This window comes from Papio anubis, chromosome 4, assembly GCF_008728515.1.
Source record: "Papio anubis isolate 15944 chromosome 4, Panubis1.0, whole genome shotgun sequence".
Lineage (NCBI taxonomy): Eukaryota > Metazoa > Chordata > Mammalia > Primates > Cercopithecidae > Papio > Papio anubis.
Genome location: NC_044979.1, coordinates 55145919 through 55164465, shown reverse-complemented (window position 1 = coordinate 55164465; position 18547 = coordinate 55145919). Strand labels below are relative to the sequence as shown.

Sequence of the window (18547 nt, the reverse complement as noted above, 5' to 3'; positions counted from 1 at the left end):
GCAATAGTGTGTAAAATTTACCTCTAATTATGATAAGGTCACTGATGGGTCATTTATGATATGCTCTCTGGAGGCAACAGTGGTGAATAGCTTTCAGAGAGATTCATCTGAAGGACTTAAATTGGTCTGACCATGACTCAATACAAAATAAAAGTCTCTTAGAAAATGATTCTTCAATCATATTTCCAGTCCTAATGGAACCTAGAGAGGGGCAGTATACACAGTGGTGAAGGTTGTGGGTTTTGGAATCACACAGGACTGAGTTTAAGTCCAGGATCTCTGGGCCTAGAAGACCCTAAAAGAACTGGCTTCTGCACATCTCTTGGTTTCCTTGACACTCACTACCTCACTACCTGGTCTCCAGGACAACTGGCCTCCTTCCTGGTCCTTGAACATGTCATGGTCACTCTCGCCTGGGGGAACTGTGTGCACCACAAAGTTTTCTGTAGTTGCATTTCTCTTCCTCCAGATCTTCATGTGGCTGGAGCTTTCATGTTCTCCCACTTCCCAATCAGTGGAATGTGTTATATCCACCATGTGAACTACACAAAGGTAGCCTCCTCCGAGAAGCCTCTTGGGAGTTTCCTACGTAAAGTAGCCAGCTCCTGCCCCTAGTTAACACTGCTGTATTATCCTACTGATGTACATGAAGTACTAATCACCATTAAATTATTTACTGTTTGTTGTATAATTAAATTTGCATATGACCCCAGGAGGAAAAATCTAAAAATGAAGGGTACCTTAATTAGGCTATCCCACAATTTTGAAACCCCGCTGGCATTAACTATATGAGTCACTGGTCCAATAGTGTTTGATAACATGGATTAAAAAGGAGATGTTAGTTAACCAATCATGGCTAAAAATACTTCTGGGGCCTTATATAAGAGAGCATGAAAACAGAGCTACTCATGATAAATTTTATTAAAATAGTCACTAGAGTGACTTCATGTTTCATTACGAACCCCATGGGCCTCTGAGGGAGAATATGGCAGTCACTTTAATTACTAACACTTTTTGAAGAGGTTTTTTGTTTGTTTTTTTAAATATGTAACTGTGGGAAATGAAAATTTGAGATTAATAAATACGGTAATTTTTTTTTTTGAGACATTGTCTTGCTCTGTCACCCAGGCTGGAGTGCAGTGGCGCGATCTTGGCTCACTGCAAGCCCCACCTCCCAGGTTCATGCCATTCCCCTGCCTCAGCCTCCCGAGTAGCTGGGACTACAGGTGCCCACCACCACACCTGGCTAATTTTTGTATTTTTAGTAGAGACGGGCTTTCACCTTGTTAGCCAGGATGGTCTTGATCTCCTGACTTCATGATCCACCCGCCTCGATCTCCCAAAGTGCTGGGATTACAGGTGTGAGCCACCATGCCCGGCCATAAAATTTTACGTTTATTTAAATCTATCAGTATTTTGTTTTCGGTCCTCTTTCCCAAGACATTTTACTTGCAGACATACAAGTAGGCTTGTGTAGACATACTCGTAACAGAAGTACTATTTTCAAGTAGTTCCTATTTAGTAAATACTTGTCAACAAATGGCTGAGTGCTGAATAGACTGGAAGATCATCCTCATGTTCTAATTCCTAGTGCAAACTGTAACAACAACAACAATGAAATCCTTACCAAAGGGTCCAGTCATGGCCACAGTATGGCTGAACATTTCCAAGGTAGAATCCCAGAGACTGAGTGACCTCCACAAGATTGGTAAAGTCAAGACTAATGCTATTGAAAAGTACAGACGTCATGATAATCTCATCAATAGCCCATACATCTTCTCCTTGGGAAGAATGATACGGCTGCCACCACCTGAACTGAATTCCAAACTGCCTTGCATCATCTGGTAGTTCTACAGAGATTATTCTAGAGAAAAAAAAAAAGGGTCAAAATTCAGATTATTTTGTCATCTTAAAACACAAATATTTATAGTGGGATAGATTTTCCCCTGAAGTATAGCATTAAAAAATAGTTCTCCCATGATGGTAAACATGTTTCTTTGAGATGTCCAGTTTCCTGTCTGTTTCCAACAAAATCTTCCACACACACCCCAAAATGTAACTTTGCTTTCACTCATCTGCTTTTGAAAAAGCTCTCAATAAACATGGTGGTCAAAGTGACAGTATTCATCACAGTCTGGTAAAGGATCTTGGGCAGCTTGTTACACATACTACAGTTTTGGCTGTTTGGAACCAGGATACTTCCTTATTCCCATGAGTTTATCATAGTGTGTGAGGTCATCTGCTGTGTCATGGCAGCTATGACAATAAACCTGTATCTGACAAATGGGGAAGAAAATTAAGAATAATATCTAATTTCCAGGAGCAATTATTGTACACAGCAGCAGGAACCATATATTAATTGCCACTGCAATGACATCTACTTGAAAGCTCCATAAATCACAGTACCATGCTGCTCGCATCCATACACAGGTGAGATGTGAAGCAAATGGCAAAGGGAATATTTGTTACCGTCAAAGTACAATTAAACACCAGGAAAGGTGCTTGCAGTAAAGACACACTGGAAGGGCTGAGTTTTTTTTTTTTTTTTTTTTTTTAAACTAATGAGCAAATAAAAACTTCCCAAGTCAAGTGACTAGTTGAATTACTTAGAAAGCAATTATTTTAAAACTTCAACATCTAAGGCTGAATTTACTGAGAAATTGGATTGGCTTTCATATTTTTATTGTGTGAAGAAATATGCTAAACCACCTCTTGGGAATGTGCTGTTTTACATATTGAAAGTTATTTAAAAAATAATTACCTAGTTTTCCTTCAAATAATTTGTACATGGATATTTGGGGTAGACTAATATGACTATCACCATTGATTATACAAACAGTACAGAACTGATAGGACTTGTTACAATAGAAGAAAACATATTTTCTAAATAAAGGAAAATCCATATGCAAATACAGAAATAAAACTTTAAAAACACTTTTTTTTTTTGAGACGGAGTCTTGTGCTGTCGCCCAGGCTGGAGTGCAATGGTGCGATCTCAGCTCACTGCAACCTCTGCCTCCCAGGTTCAAGTGATTCTCCTGCCTCAGCCTCCTGAGTAGCTGAGACTACAGGCGTATGCCACCACACCCGGCTAATTTTTGTATTTTTAGTAGAGACAGGGTTTCCCCATGTTAGCCAGGATGGTCTCGATCTCCTGACCTCGTGATCCGCCTGCCTCGGCCTCCCAAAGTACTGGGATTACAGGTGTGAGTCAGTGCGCCCGGCCCTAAAAACAGTTCTTAAACTAAAAATACATAGCTATAATACATTTATGAGTTTTACATACTTTTTAAAATCTGTAAAATTTTTCATCAGTGTAAATTTATTAGAAGAGTCAGGTTTTGTTAATTAAGTATTTTACTAATTTTCATTTTAATTTTTCGAATCTGTTTATTAAATGCATATATTTATAAAAATACATAATATATAGAAAGAAACTAAACTACATTTAAATTGGTTTAACAATGAAAATATCAGTCATTGATTTAATAATTTGTTTAGCATTGTTATTAAAAACATAATTTTTCTTCATATTAATAATTATAAAAGCAGTTAATATTCTCTCTGATGAAAATAAATATTATTTTTTAACATAACAACTGGAAACTAGAATTTGCCAGGCAACTTTTAAGGAAAATAGTGTATATGAATGTGATAGTAGCGACTGAAGTGACCAATATTTTCATGGCAGAGGTGTTAAGACTATGGGTCTGTAATCAGACTCTTGGGCCAGAGTTCCCACTCTGACACCTAATGGTTAATGATTTTGCAACTGTAGATAAAGCACTTGGCTTCTATGTGTCTCAGCAGCTTCATCTGTGAAATTAGAATAATGCTATTCTTACGGCAAGGGCGAGAAACTTTTTTGTCTGGTTTTCACTATTATGCCTTAGTACCTAGAGCAGTATCTGGCACATAATAAGGACTCAACAAATTTTTGCTGCATAGTACGTATTATCAGTATATGCCTGATAGAGATGTGAGTACAGAGGCACAAGGAGGTTAAATAATCCCTTTAAGGTTAAGCAGACTCTAAGTGCTAATGCCAGGATTTGGATCTGGGTAACTTGGCTCTAGAGCCTTGTTCTTAACTTCTACATCATATCTTTGGGTACAGGAGGAGTTCCTGGTGATTTCACCACTCTTTGCAAATTATAGTGGCTGGTTAGAATAGCTGTGGAACTGTCTGATCAGAATATTCCTAGAGGAGAACACAGAGACTTAAGTCAACTTTCTACCTCAATCTTCCTTTTGTTTGTAGGTCCTAACCTCATAGATTTATTTTTTTAATGTTTTATAGCAATATGTACTATTGAATTGGGTGGCACACAGAAACAAAGAGGAGATCAAATATAAAGATCAAATTGTTTAAAAAATGTTTTACAATGATATACACTATGGAATTGGATGACATGATAGAACAAAGAGGAGATCAAATATAATAATCAAGACATAAAAATAAACTAAGATTAGACTTCATAATAATCTTAGAGTAAAAACAAGCCCTATGATTAAGACGAAAGCTAGAATAATTTTAGTCTCACCAGCGATACATAATTTTACATTAATAAAAATACCAATTAGTTCACAAGACATTCTAGTCAGTTGGAATTAAAAGACTAACTTAGATATATTAAATTTTTATTAATAACAAGCAGATAGAGTTCTTTTATTTACTGAATGAATCATAGACAAGCAAATTATTTAAAATAGTCAAGGAGTAATAGTGGTTAGCCAACTAGCACGTCTAATTTATGAATCACACTTCATTTTTGAACAACCATGGCATGAAGAAACAGTATGGAATTCACAGCAGTTACAGGCAGCAATTTATACTGAAGGAAATATAGCAAATGGCTAAAGGCATCAAGATATATTTAACTTTCTTATGAAGAATTTACATGGTTTGTATTATTTATCATATAAAATATAATTTAGTATCTAGAATATATCAAATTCCCCTTCTGCCATGTCACCTTTTATTAATATTTGTAAGAGAGAGGGGGCGGGAGGAAGAATTTCATGGACAGAGATACAGATATACACACACACACACACACACACACACACACACACACACAGAGAGAGAGAGAAAATTAAGGTGTTTTTGCTACCATTACCACGTTCTCCTTTTAAAAAAACTCCACTTTGATCTTAATCTTTCAAGCCGTGCACATATCTAATACTGAAAAGCCACCTTGATTCTTAAAAGAAAAATGTTGCTGTCAAATGGCAGGCAAGATTAAACGTGCCTTTGCAATAGCACATTAAATGTATAATTATTTTTCATATCAACAAAGATTAATTAAATTTCATGATATAGATTGATTACTGAATGTTGCAGCTGTCCATCTTTGTTAGAAAAAATTGTGCTTTAGGCCAACTTAGGGTTGTGATATTTTCTTCATGCTTTCATCATCATTACCTTGATTTTTGTTTAATTTTCTTTTAATGGTTACTATGGAGAGTCTATGAAAGGTTTTTATAGGATTCATGTGTCTCTACTTAGTAAGAAAGTTGAGTTTAGCACTAGATTTTTACCTATACAGGGAAAATACCCAACACAGTTGGTGCATCTTTAAAATTTTAGAATGTATAACATTTATAAGTTATAATAGATGTTAATCATTATCTGTTACATGCTACTTCATTTTCTATGAAAATAAAAGTTCTCATCTATTTGCAAATACTTAAATATAGGGGCAGGTCTAGGCAAAACTGTAAAATATATAAAATATATCTATCCTCAGTCCCCCTCTCTTACTTTCCTTAACCCTGTCTTTTTTCCAGGGTGCCAATGCAAACTTCCGTGTCCAAAGCTTTCTCTCTTTCTCATCTCCTCATGATTAAAATATACTTCCAGGAAGTGAAATGGAATATTAGTCCATTTATATGTGACTGTGAATGTAAGCCACAGTATTAACTACTCTGATGGAATTTTAACTTTAAACCTTAATCCCTTGATATTTTTACAGGAATTTCAGTGAGTAGCTCAATAAGTGTTTAGGAGGCGAAAGGATCTTTCAGACACACCTGAAATTGTACCATTAATTGTGTTACTAATCTGCCAACAATGAAAGATAGCCCAGCTTCAAGTAAGACTTAAATCTGACAACTGATACTATATATGATGAAATCTATACACTAAAGAAAAATAGAAATGGTCCGAAGAAAGGGCTTTAAATAAACCCTAACATCCCATTTTTGCCAGAGACACTATACATGCTAAAAAATTTCTCTGTATTCATTACTTAATTATATTACATGTAAATCTTAATAACATATTGGTTATACGATATATATTACATCATATAATTTATTCCAACATATTAAAATATATCACTAGTATTTATCAACAGCATTTATAATTTAGTGCCATATTAAAATCCTGTGTAATAGTGTTAATTACTTTTCTCTCTTTTTTTTTTTTGAGACGGAGTCTCACTCTGTTGCCAGGCTGGAGTGCAATGATGCAGTCTCAGCTCACTGCAATCTCTGCCTGCCGGGTTCAAGCAATTCTCCTGCCTGAGCCTCCTGAGTAGCTGGGACTACAGCTGCGCGCCACCACACCCAGCTTATTTGCGTGTTTTTAGTAGAGACAGGGTTTCACCACATTGACCAGGATGGTCTCAATCTCCTGACCTTGTGATCCACCTGCCTCGGCCTCCCAAACTGCTGGGATTACAGGCATGAGCTACCACGCCCAGCCTACTTTTCTCTTTTACAAGCATTGAAATATTTCCGTTAGATGCATATTTAAAAATATGACAATAAATTCCTTCAAATGATCAGAAGTCAGTGGGATAAACGAATGGGTCGGCTTGGTAGTTTTTCATTGCAAGACACATCAATCTTTGTCCGCTCCATCTGTCAATGGAAAAATATCTAGAATTTTATACCATTTGAATTATGATTTCCCCAGGAGGGAGATATCACTCTGCAACCATTTTTCCAAAAGCTTTCCAACATACCTGGGCTCATGATAGCTGAGATATGAATAGTGCTCCAGGAGTTTCCAAGTTATCCCATTATCATAAGAATAATGCAACAGAACTCCTTCACCAGGCTGGTCAGGGGCTCTGCATGTGCTCAGAACAGATTTGCTCCCCAGTCTCAGTGTGAACTGCAGAAACCTAGACACAAATTGTCTATAATTAGTGTATGCATAAACATTTTTAATCATAATGTTCATTTTGGTCTTTAAGGAATTTCAAACTGATTTAAGTGAACTACTCCCAAATTAAATGTTTCCACTCATCCCTCTTTTAAGAAATGTAAGTAATTTCATTGTGAGATGTATGAGTATGTGTAGATATTCATGTACATGTCGATATACATATTTTATATACAGATAGATCCATAAAAATATAACTGGATGTTTATGCACATTTGTATACTATGTACTTGTGTACATACACTTAAAATGCCAATCACTTCTTTACTGCATTATTTATTAGACACTGGGGGAAGGGAAGTTGTACAGTAAATCTAATCAGCCTCTGCAAGCTGTCAAATAAATAAAACTACATAAATAATTAACTAGCTCTTGGCTTAAGAACATAGTTATGATGCTAACATTTCATATTTTAAAAAACCTAGTCAGTCATTAATATCCAAGTCATTGGTGGGCCTCCTAATTTACTAAAAACTAGGGCAAATTAACTGTCAATAAACTGTAAGCTCCCTACAACCCTGGTTAAAAATGAGAAGATGTCTATCAGAAAAAATATAAGAAATAAAAATGGATCATATAACTAAATTCAACATTAGTATCTGGCTTTTGTATGTATTCTCCCCTGCCTTCACTCACCTGGATTGTGAGCTGTCAAGGAAGGATGTAATTAGCTGACGCCGCCCATCTTTGTTGAAAACCAGGGCCTTACCGCTGGCCAAGACACCACAACCAAAGCTGACTTCAGCACCACGGATAGAGTAAAAGTTATGGTAAGAGGAGAGCCTAGAACTGCCAAAGCTTTCAGAAATAAACATTGGGAATGTCTGGGATGCCATCTCACAAGCTGGGCCAGAAAATCCAGGGTCACACCTGAAAGAAATATGGTGAAATTAAATCTTAAACTGTTGGCTGTTTTGGAGATTCTCGAATCTACTTTGGGGAGGAGTAAGTCCAGAGGCTAGGATTTCATTGAATGGTAAACGAGGCTCATTAGTCTTTGGAGACTACTGAATCTGAAGATTTGATAAGGGCTAATTGACTGTAAATATTCCAGACAAATACAGTCTTTGCGCAGCCCTGCCATAAAAAGCCTACAATTAAAACAGCAATTCAGCTTCAACCAGTACCTTCAACCAGTACCAGCAGTTTATCTAAAATACATCTATGTTCATACACATTTCCAACGTAAAATATCTGTAAAAGGTTTATGTATACAATTTTATTCATAATGCTCATTACATTTATAAAAGAAACAGCATAAAGCACTTCTAATAAGATACCCAGAATAAATTTTTTCTAAGAACAAATGTTAAAATACATGTTATGCTTGTGATAGGAATTAAATATTTAGAAACTATTGGAAAATGAATCCATCTTTAACTATTTCAAATGTATAAAGGGAATATGTACACCCTTGACCTAGATAGACATCCTTAGCAGCACTGCGTTGCCTCTCAGTGGACTCTCCCAAATTAGTGGCACTTCAAGAAAAAAAAAAACCTTTCCCTACTCCCCAACAACCTGCTTGCTTCTATGTGAGAATGTGCTGTATTTATATTAGCTGACTAGAATATATAGGAGTGATCCAAGCCTTCTATCTGTGAGAAAACCTCATCACAGATGAATCAGCAATGGAAACATCTATGTTTTAAGGAGATTATTCATCATGAAATAGTTTCAAATTCTTTGTTTTTACTGTGCTATTTCCTGTTCACTACATTTATAAGGTTGCTCAATTGGTACCTTTTTGAGTGGGGGATTCTCGTGGGAGCATTCAAAGCTTGCTGAAATCTGAAACAAACCTTTACAAAGCAAATGTACCAATGAAGTGATACTGTGGCATGACTCAGTATTCTTCTTTGGCAGTACTGCTGAGACTCGGGTCTATGCTGGCCTTTCAGGGATCCATGGAATGTAAAAATATGCTAAAATCAAATGCCCAGTTTTATGTATATTGGATTTTCTGGGGAGAAGGTTCACAGGTTTTATCAGATTACCAAATAATTTGGAGCCTAAAATGCTAAGAACTACTGTAGCATGAAGTTTGAAGGTTGTCTTGGTATCTTAAGTAGCATCAATAAGGGGATGAAAGGAAAGCCAGTATTTACTGGATGAGCCTTCTTTCACATGTTGTCTAATGGACTTAGACTGAATAGCCAAGTTGTTTCCAAAAAAGAATGTTTAAAATCAGCTAAACTGAACACTTTTTGAAGTCAGGAAACTGAGTGTGTTTTACCACAGTCACGAATTGGAATTAGTTTTCCTTAACAAGACTATCTATTCCAGAGTGCATTTCAGGGCAATTACATTTTTGTGTGTCTTAAATGTGTCTTCTCAGGACAAGTGACTGGGAGAAACTGGCGCTCATTTAGAGATGACTCACATTGGAGTTACTTTCCATTTAGTCGTTTTAAAAGTCTACTTTTAATCAAAGGTTATTCAATTGAGAAATAATGCTGATAGTTTTTTAAAAATAACTTTTTTTTTTAAAAAAAAAACTTTGTAGTCTGTTTCTCAGCAAAACAACAGGATCACCCACGTTGGTGATTTTGAGTATGACACGAGTCTCTCCTGACTCCCAATACATCTCCTACTGATGCATCTACACATGCTTAAATTTAGCAGTAGAGTCACCCTGTAATGTCAAGAAAAAGACCCCACTGTTAAGCTATATGGATGACACATATGAAGAAAGGGTTCTAATGCTCTCTCTCCTCATTAGCATCTCTAACAGGGTTGGGCTTATCAGGTTAGTAGACTGTCCATTTAGAGAACCAGGTCTGGGATTGTACACAGGCGAGAAAGTGTTAGAGGGAACATGAGAGGGTAGAATCTTGATAGCAAATAGCAGTAAAACGGGGCAGAGGCAGAGTAAAGAGGAGAGAAAAAGACAAAGTTGCAAAGGTCCCAGATTCAATGGTTTGTTTAAAGGAAGTGGCATTACATATACATTTCTTTTCTGTGCAATTTTGCTCAAACTCAATAAGGTACATAGTGCTGGAAAAGGAGGTAGTAGTCAAACTTTTAGCCCAACTGTAAGTGGACAAAGCCAATGAGTATTACATAAAACTTTGTTAGAAATAGGGAAAAATACTAAAGTTCCAGATGGTGAAAATATTCTGTAAAACTTCAGAAGGAGGAAAAGACTATGACTATTCAGAATAATGTATGGTGTCAAAAAAGAACAATGTTCAAAAGCGTAAAGCCACCATTTAGATTTCTGTTTGTATCCACCATGGGTGGCATAGATGGTAGCCTTAATAAAACCACTTAATTCTAAGAGGAATATGATACATATAAAATGAAGTCTGAAGTATAACTACTGTAATTATAGATATAGATACTGTAATTATAGGTCTTTTTAGAAATGCCACTTTCTATTTTTTGAAAATAAAAGCAGTTGTCATTTTAGATAATTTTTTTTCCCCAAAACTTTTCGGGACAACATCAGGAATTGCAAAACTATCTGGCCTCATGTTAATTTTATTTGAAATACACTAAGAAGATGATCCGGTTATGGATAATGGATGCACATAACAACTTGAGGAAAATATCAGCCAATGTTTCATAGATCTAATGAGTAGTGTTTTGGGGTGGGAGTTGGTAGTTTTATGAGAACACAAGGATGCATATTCAGTTTTGAAACATAGATGGAAATTTTTCAATTCTTCACATATTTTATAAAAAATTTCCATTGGGCAGAGTGATGTCTTTGTTAATTAAAATCACTGAAATAAAGTTAGAAAGTTAAAAAGAGGGTCACACTAATCTCAATGTCAACAAGTGTTTGGCTCATACATGCAATTTCTTTTTTTTCTTTTTCTTTTCTTTTTGAGATGGAGTCTCACTCTGTCGCCCAGGCTGGAGGGCAGTGACGCGATCTTGGCTCACTGCAACCTTTGCCTCCCAGGTTCGAGTGATTCTCCTGCCTCAGCCTCCCTAGTAGCTGGGATTACAGATGCATGCCACCATGCCTGGCTAATTTTTGTATTTTTAGTAGAGATGGGGGTCTCACCATGTTGGCCAGGCTGGTCTCGAACTCCTGACCTCAAGTGATCCACCCATCTCAGCCTCCCAAAGTGTTGGGATTACAGGCATGAGCCACCATGCCCAGCCTGCAATTTCTAAATGATCAGGTTCAAAGCCCTTTTATGAGTTCTCTACTCATTAACAAATTAACTAATTGATTAATTACTCTTTTTGTTGGAAGGACAAGAAAAAGTAGACTAGATGATCAGCTGTTGAAAACTTATCTTTATAACAGATTGCCTGTGGTTTCAGGAATTTCCAGAATATTTTATAATTAAATATTAATATAAGAATGACATAATAAATGTGAATATCCATTTTTTGGTATAAACATAAAATAATTCACTGGTGTAATTAGATATTACATTATTAATGTATAATTTCAGACTTCATATTCAACAGTATTGTTTTGTAAAATACTTTATAATTTATTAAAGACCCAAATGATTTTCAAAAGTAAACAAGATTCTTAAGTTATATTTAAAGATGATGAATTTGCTTATCAAATCTGCTAAATTTGGCCCAGTCCAGTTTCCTTTAGCATTGGATCTATGGGTCATTACTGATTTTTATAATCATTTACAAAGCATGCTGGGAATTACAATGTGACTCATGAACACCCGAACAAGTTTATGGAAAGGGATGTAACTACAGGCAGGAAAGGCAGCCATCAAGCTGTGAGGAATTCCAATTTGTTCACAAATTCACATGAGGAATGCTAAATTTGTCCACAATTTAGCCTAACATAAAATGTATTAATTTTCACTTAAAAATACATTTGAATTACACTTAAATTCTATTAGAAATATCCATTTTTTAATCTTAAAAGACCCCCAATCCTAAAAAAGGTTATTAAATGACTTGTGACTTCAATATGTAAATTACACATCCAAAAGGAGAAGCGTGTTATTTTAAGATGCTTACTTGCAGCCATGTCTAGTGCACTGTCCTCTGCCAGAACAGAATTTGAGACATGATGGGCCAATATAAACTGTGGGGGGAAAAGAGAAGAACATAATTACAAAAACACAGAACACTACCAGTACAATTTTGTGAAGCAATATCCATGCAATATTGCCCCTTGTGTGTATGTTGTGTGCAGGAATTCAGGGTGACATATGGAGTGCTGTGTGATAAGGTAAGTGCTTAGTTACAAAGCTACTGAAACGGTTACAAGTTACACAGATAATCCTTTTAAGATTTTAACATTTCATATCAAAGAAGATAGGAGCTTATGAATTCCTCAATAGACTCTATTAGACAATATTAGTGCTTCTGCCTGGAACATTCTACAAAGTTTATATTCTTTAGGTAGAAAAAAAGAATTTACAAAGGACCAATCTGACATATCACAATATGAAGTCATGCCATAATTTTCATTCCTATTAGGGGAAAAATCTATAACACTGTGGATGACTATTACATATATTTCTAAATATTAATCTACCTTTCCTGGAAATGAGGGTTAAGAATCTGTTGTTGAGCCTAAAGTTTTCTCCAGCATGCAGATTTTTTTTCCTAAACGCTGGGCTTGGCTGATAATAGGATGTTACAAACCTAAATTTGAATCTTTGGAATGCTGAGAAAAAGGCTACTGATTGTTGAATGGTAGGTTCTGAGATACTCAGACTCCAACACATTTAAATATATTAATTCTTTTGTTAATCAGCAAAATTAATAATATACCAAATGGTGTAAAAGTGGTATTAAACTAATGAGAAATTCAAGATGCAATAAAACCTCGTGTACTCAGTGTTTTGGGCATAAGCAAATTTATAACCCATTATCATTTTCTTTTCTGTTCTGTAGTTATTTCAAAGTATTTAAATAATTTTATTGTAAAATAAACTTTCCTGTAGCCTATGCTCCTATAAGCACTTAATACCTGCCAGTTAATAGGTGGAGTAATTCAAATTCAATGCATTGCAGGCCAATGGAAAGCTCTTGGTGATGGAAACTGCTGGTTTAGGAAGAGATTAGATAGCAGGCTGAGTTATTAAAGGTATTGGTTTCAGATGTCACGTAATCCGGGCTTCAAATTCTGGCTTCATTCAGGAAATTCTGATAAGTAATTTATCCTATCTAAGTCTCAATATTCCTATTCCTTAAAGTAGGATAATAATATTTCTTGGAGGAAATAAGTAAAGAAACATATTATGCTTAGCAAGGTACCCAGCACTATATGGTTACAATCAGCACCATACTGAGGTCAAGTATTCCTTGACACCCTCTTGTCCTGTTGTTTTGATGTGCTCCACTGTGCACCAAGGAACAAGAAAGGGGCTGGCTCCATTCTTCTTCAGCCTGGAAAAGCATATGGATTGTTTTCCCAGCACACTTGATTTTATGGCTGAAGATATGCTCTAAGAAATAGGGTACCCATGTCATAGTTCAAAAAACCTCCATCATAAAAAATTCAAAGATAAATTAAGACATTCCCAGTCAATGAAAAAAGTTGCAATTAATTTTATTGTAGGCCGGGCGCGGTGGCTCAAGCCTGTAATCCCAGCACTTTGGGAGGCCGAGATGGGCAGATGACGAGGTCAGGAGATCGAGACCATCCTGGCTAACACGGTGAAAACCCGTCTCTACTAAAAAAATACAAAAAACTAGCAGGGCGAGGTGGCAGGTGCCTGTAGTCCCAGCTACTGGGGAGGCTGAGGCAAGAGAATGGCGTAAACCCGGGAGGCGGAGCTTGTAGTGAGCTGAGATCCTGCCACTGCACTCCAGCCTGGGCGACAAAGCGAGACTCTGTCTCAAAAAAAAAAAAAAAGAAAAGAAAAAAAAAAAGAATGTTATGATGAAGCCATTAGGACTCATAACAGGCTTCTTGTTTCCTAAGAGTGTGAATAGGATAGAATAGCTTTCTTCACTATTATCAGTAATATAGTCAAGTTGAAAAAATATTAAAAATGATAAGAAATGTACTTTGCTTTAGGACTTTCCATTTAGCTAAGATTTTCAGGGTAATTTCTGAAGTAATTTCTTTACACACTAGCAGAAGTTGACTCTGCCATGAAGGAAGAACATATCTAACAGAATTATGATATTGATCTATTTTTCTCTATTTTTTTCTGTGACATAATTCTGGAATTACATAGTGAAATGGGAGAGATTTCAGGGTTTTTTTTTTTTTTTTTTTTTTTTTTTTGGCAAGTAAGCACACATTTCTCTTGGGAAAGAGTATGTGTCCTCTTCTTCCCTTGTAAAAGAAGCCAAAAAGTGGGTCCTGTTTCTGTGAAAAACTCACATAGAATGATAACAGAATTAAAGAGATTCTGCACCAGGTTTTGCATTCAGCCTACCTTGCTAACCATGTGCATTCCATATATCTTTACCCTTTCCCATTCTACTCAAAGCATGATTCCATTCAAAGCATGGGAACTCAGAGGATGTGTAGTGAACACTTTCTGAGCTAAAATTGTGTTGTAACAGCCTTCTTTAGGAAATTGAAACATTCTTTTCATAGGCTTACATGTGCTTCATTGCACTCTTAATTTTCTCACATACTTTTTCATTATTCATTTCTAAACCACTTTGATAATTATCAAAGGAATAAAGGTTCATTATAGAATCCTTAAAAAGTGTGACAGCAAGAAAAAGTCACTCATATTCTGCTATCTAGATGCAAATGCCTACTCCCTAGAGCTAATGAACAGGTGCAATACCTAAAATGCTATGCAAAATGTTCTACCAATGAAGAAACTCCATTTTAATCCCTTCATCTTTAGATGTTTTTGCAAATTAACTATGTTTATATCCATATAACTCATATGGTCTTTTGAGGGTGGGCCTTCCATTGGTCTGTGTTTTGGATACATATTGGGAAATGATTCATATTGGTTCATCAGCAAACTATCTTTTCTGAAGTTTTTCTCCAGTTTCAAGAATTAGTTGTTTCTCAATGTCTAAATTATTAAAAAATAACAGAGACCTGATTAAGACATGGAAAATCAACATTAAACAAGGGTGTACATTTTTTCTATTTTATAAAATTGACCTCAAATCAGTGGCTATGCTAAATTTGCTTAGCTATTGACATTTTGTCCCTTCTCCTCTCTTTCTTCCTTTCTACTTACTTGTAGTATAAGCCTTCAGCCAACTTATATGCTCTCTGAAAATAGGAACGCTATTAATCTACCTGTAATTAAAATAAGAAACCAAACAATCAGGCAGGGATTCATCATCTTATCTCATGGCTTCCCAAAACTACAGCTTCTGTTTGTAAGTCTTTATTAAGTGTGTCTTCCTAAGAAACTGAATTTGTCAGCTTCCTTCTTTGGACTCTCGGCTTCCATGGTCTTTGGGGAGATGAGCTCTTGCTATGTTGTCCTGGAGTACAGTAGCTATTCATAGATGAGATGATAGTACACAGTAGCCACAAACTCCTGAAATCAAGTGATCCTTTTGCTTCTGCTTCCTGAGTGGCTGGGAATACAGGCACGTGCCATGGCTGACTACCAAAAACATTTAAAAAGAGTAGGTTGAAAATTACTGCCTCTTCATACCCAGTACATCACTACTACAATCAGCATTTGATAAAGCCACTACACTAAGGATATATATATAACCAGTGAACACATAGACAGTCTTTGCCACTGAATGCTCCAAGAACCAAGGCCAAATGATCCTACACAGCATACATTATAGTTACATCCTCAAGAGAAAAAAATTCCATCCAAACGAAAGTAAATAAAAAAAAAAAAAAAAAAGAGACAGTATCTTGAGATGAGAAGGAAGCAGCAGAACAATTCTGGAAGCATGCAAAAACAGAGTGTTAAAAAATCATACTAATGCTCTAAAATGGATCCTAATCAAAATGAAATCCTTGAAATACCAGATAAAGAATTCAAAATATTAATTTTAAAGAATCTCAATGAGATCCAAGAGAAAGGTAAAAGCCAATACAAAAACATCAGAAAATCAATTCAGGATATGAATGACAAATTTACCAAAGAAGTAAGTATTTTTTAAAAGAAAACCCAAATCCCAAACAAAAAGGAATTACAAAATATGGTTGAAAGTTTTAACAATAGACTAGACCAAGCAGAAGAAATAATCTCAGAGCTTGAATACAGGTTTTTCAAGTTAACACAGATTGAAAGAACGAACAAGAATTTTAAAAATGAACAAAAACTTTGAGAAATAAGAGATTATGTAAAATGTCCAAACCTATGAGTCAAAAGTATTACTGAGGGAGAAGAAAAGCAAAAACTCTGGAAAGTCTATTTGAGGAAGTAATTGAGGAAAACATCCCTAAAGTCTTGCTAAAGATTTAGACATCCAGATACAAGAGGCTCACAGAACTCAAGAAAAATACATTGTAAGGACGTCACCAAGTTATATAGTCAACAGACTATCTGGAGACAGCATGAAAGAAAAAATCTTAAGATCAGCATGAGAAAAATGTCTAATTATATGTAAAGAAAATTCCATCAGACTAACAGTGAAATTCTTAATAGAAACCTTATAAGCCAGAAGAGATTGGGATCCTATTTTTAGGTTTCTAAAGAAAAAAACTGTTAACCCTGAATTTTGTATTCCATTAGAATTCAGCTTCATAAACGAAGAAGAAACAGTCTTTCCCAGACAAGCAAATGCTAAAGGAATTCATTACCACTAGACCAATCCTACAAGAAATGTTAAGGGAGGTCTAAACATAGAAATTAAAGATCAATACTCACCATCATAAAAACAAATGACAGTAAAAAACTTACAGGTCTTATAAAACAATTACACAAATGAGACTGCAAAGCAACAAGATAACAATCAACATTATAACAGGAACAAAAACCCACATGTCAATATAGTTCTCGAACAGAAATGGATTAAATGCTCCATTTAAAAGATACAGATTGGCAGAATGGATTAAAAAACACAATCCAACCATACACATACACTGCTTAAAAAAACCCCACCTAACTGGTAAAGGCACTTATAGACTAAAGATAAAGGGATGGAAAAAGATATTCCAAACTAACAGAAACCAAAAATGAACAGAAGCAGCTATACTTATGTAAGATAAAACAGACTTTAAATCAACAACAATAAAAAGGAAGACAAAGTTATTATAAAATGATAAAAGGCTCAATTTAACAAGAAGATATAGTAGCAATCCTAAATATATATGCAACACTGGAACATACAGATTCATAGAATACTACTAGACCTAAGAAAATAGATGGGGTGCAATATATACAATAGTAGTAAGCGACTTCAACATGACACTGACAGCACCATACAGATCACTGAGACAGAAATTCAACAAAGAGACACTGGACTTAAATTGGACTTTAGGACAAATGAACCTAACAAACATTTACAGAACATTCTACCAAACAACCACAGAATATACATTTTTCTCATGAGTGCATGAAAGATTCTCCAGGATAGGCCATATGTTAGGCCACAACACAAGTCTCGATAAATTTTAAAAAAATCAAAATCATATCAAATACCTTCTCAAATGACAGTAGAATAAAACTAGAAATTAATTCTGAGGGAAATCTTAAACTACACAAATACATGAAAATTAAACAACCTGCTCCGGAATGATCTTTGAGTTAATGACAAAATGAACACAGAAATTAAATTTTTTTTTTTTTTGAGACGGAGTCTCACTCTGTCGCCCAGGCTGGAGTGCAGTGGCCAGATCTTGGCTCACTGCAAGCTCCGCCTCCCAGGTTCACGCCATTCTCCTGCCTCAGCCTCCCCAGTAGCTGGGACTACTGGCACCCACCACCTCACCCTGCTAGTTTTTTGTATTTTTAGTAGAGACGGGGTTTCACCGCGTTAGCCAGGATGGTCTCGATCTCCTGACCTCGTGATCCGCCCGTCTTGGCCTCCCAAAGTGCTGGGATTACAGGCTTGAGCCACCGCGCCCAGCTAAGAAATGAGTGAAAATAGAGACATAACATAACAAAGCTTCTAAGATACAGCAAAAGCAGTGCTAAGAGAGAGGGCTATAATCTTAAATTTCTGCATAAAAATAGATCACAAATTAACAACATAATATTGCACCTCAAGGAACTAGAAAAACAAGAATAAACCAAATCCAAAGCTATCAGAAGAAAATAAATAATGAAGATCAGAGCAGAACTAAATGAAATAAAGACCAAAAAAAAAAAAAAAAATTCAAAGGATCAATCATATGAAAAGCTGTTCTTTTAAAAGATGAACCAAGTTGATCAATCACTAGCTAGACTAACCAAGAAAAGAAGAGAGACTATTCAAATAAGCAGAATAAAAAATGAAAAAGGAGACATTACAACTGATACCACAGAAATACAGAAGATAATCAGTGTTTACTATAAACATCTTTATGTGCACAAACCAGAAAACCAA

General features: G+C 35.6%; 1 protein-coding gene across 3 annotated transcripts in view; it reads right to left on the bottom strand.

Moving 5' to 3' along the window:
- Nucleotides 1-18547, bottom strand: part of RELN (reelin) — a 508320-nt gene that overhangs the window by 165530 nt on the left and 324243 nt on the right. For all 3 annotated transcript variants that reach the window (XM_003896435.5, XM_017957037.3, XM_003896436.5), the window contains exons 17-20: nucleotides 12128-12194; nucleotides 7811-8044; nucleotides 6972-7133; nucleotides 1628-1864 (exon numbers count right to left, since the gene is read on the bottom strand). In XM_003896435.5, coding sequence (XP_003896484.1) covers nucleotides 1628-1864; nucleotides 6972-7133; nucleotides 7811-8044; nucleotides 12128-12194 — 700 coding nt within the window. The remainder of the gene's footprint in view (nucleotides 1-1627; nucleotides 1865-6971; nucleotides 7134-7810; nucleotides 8045-12127; nucleotides 12195-18547) is intronic.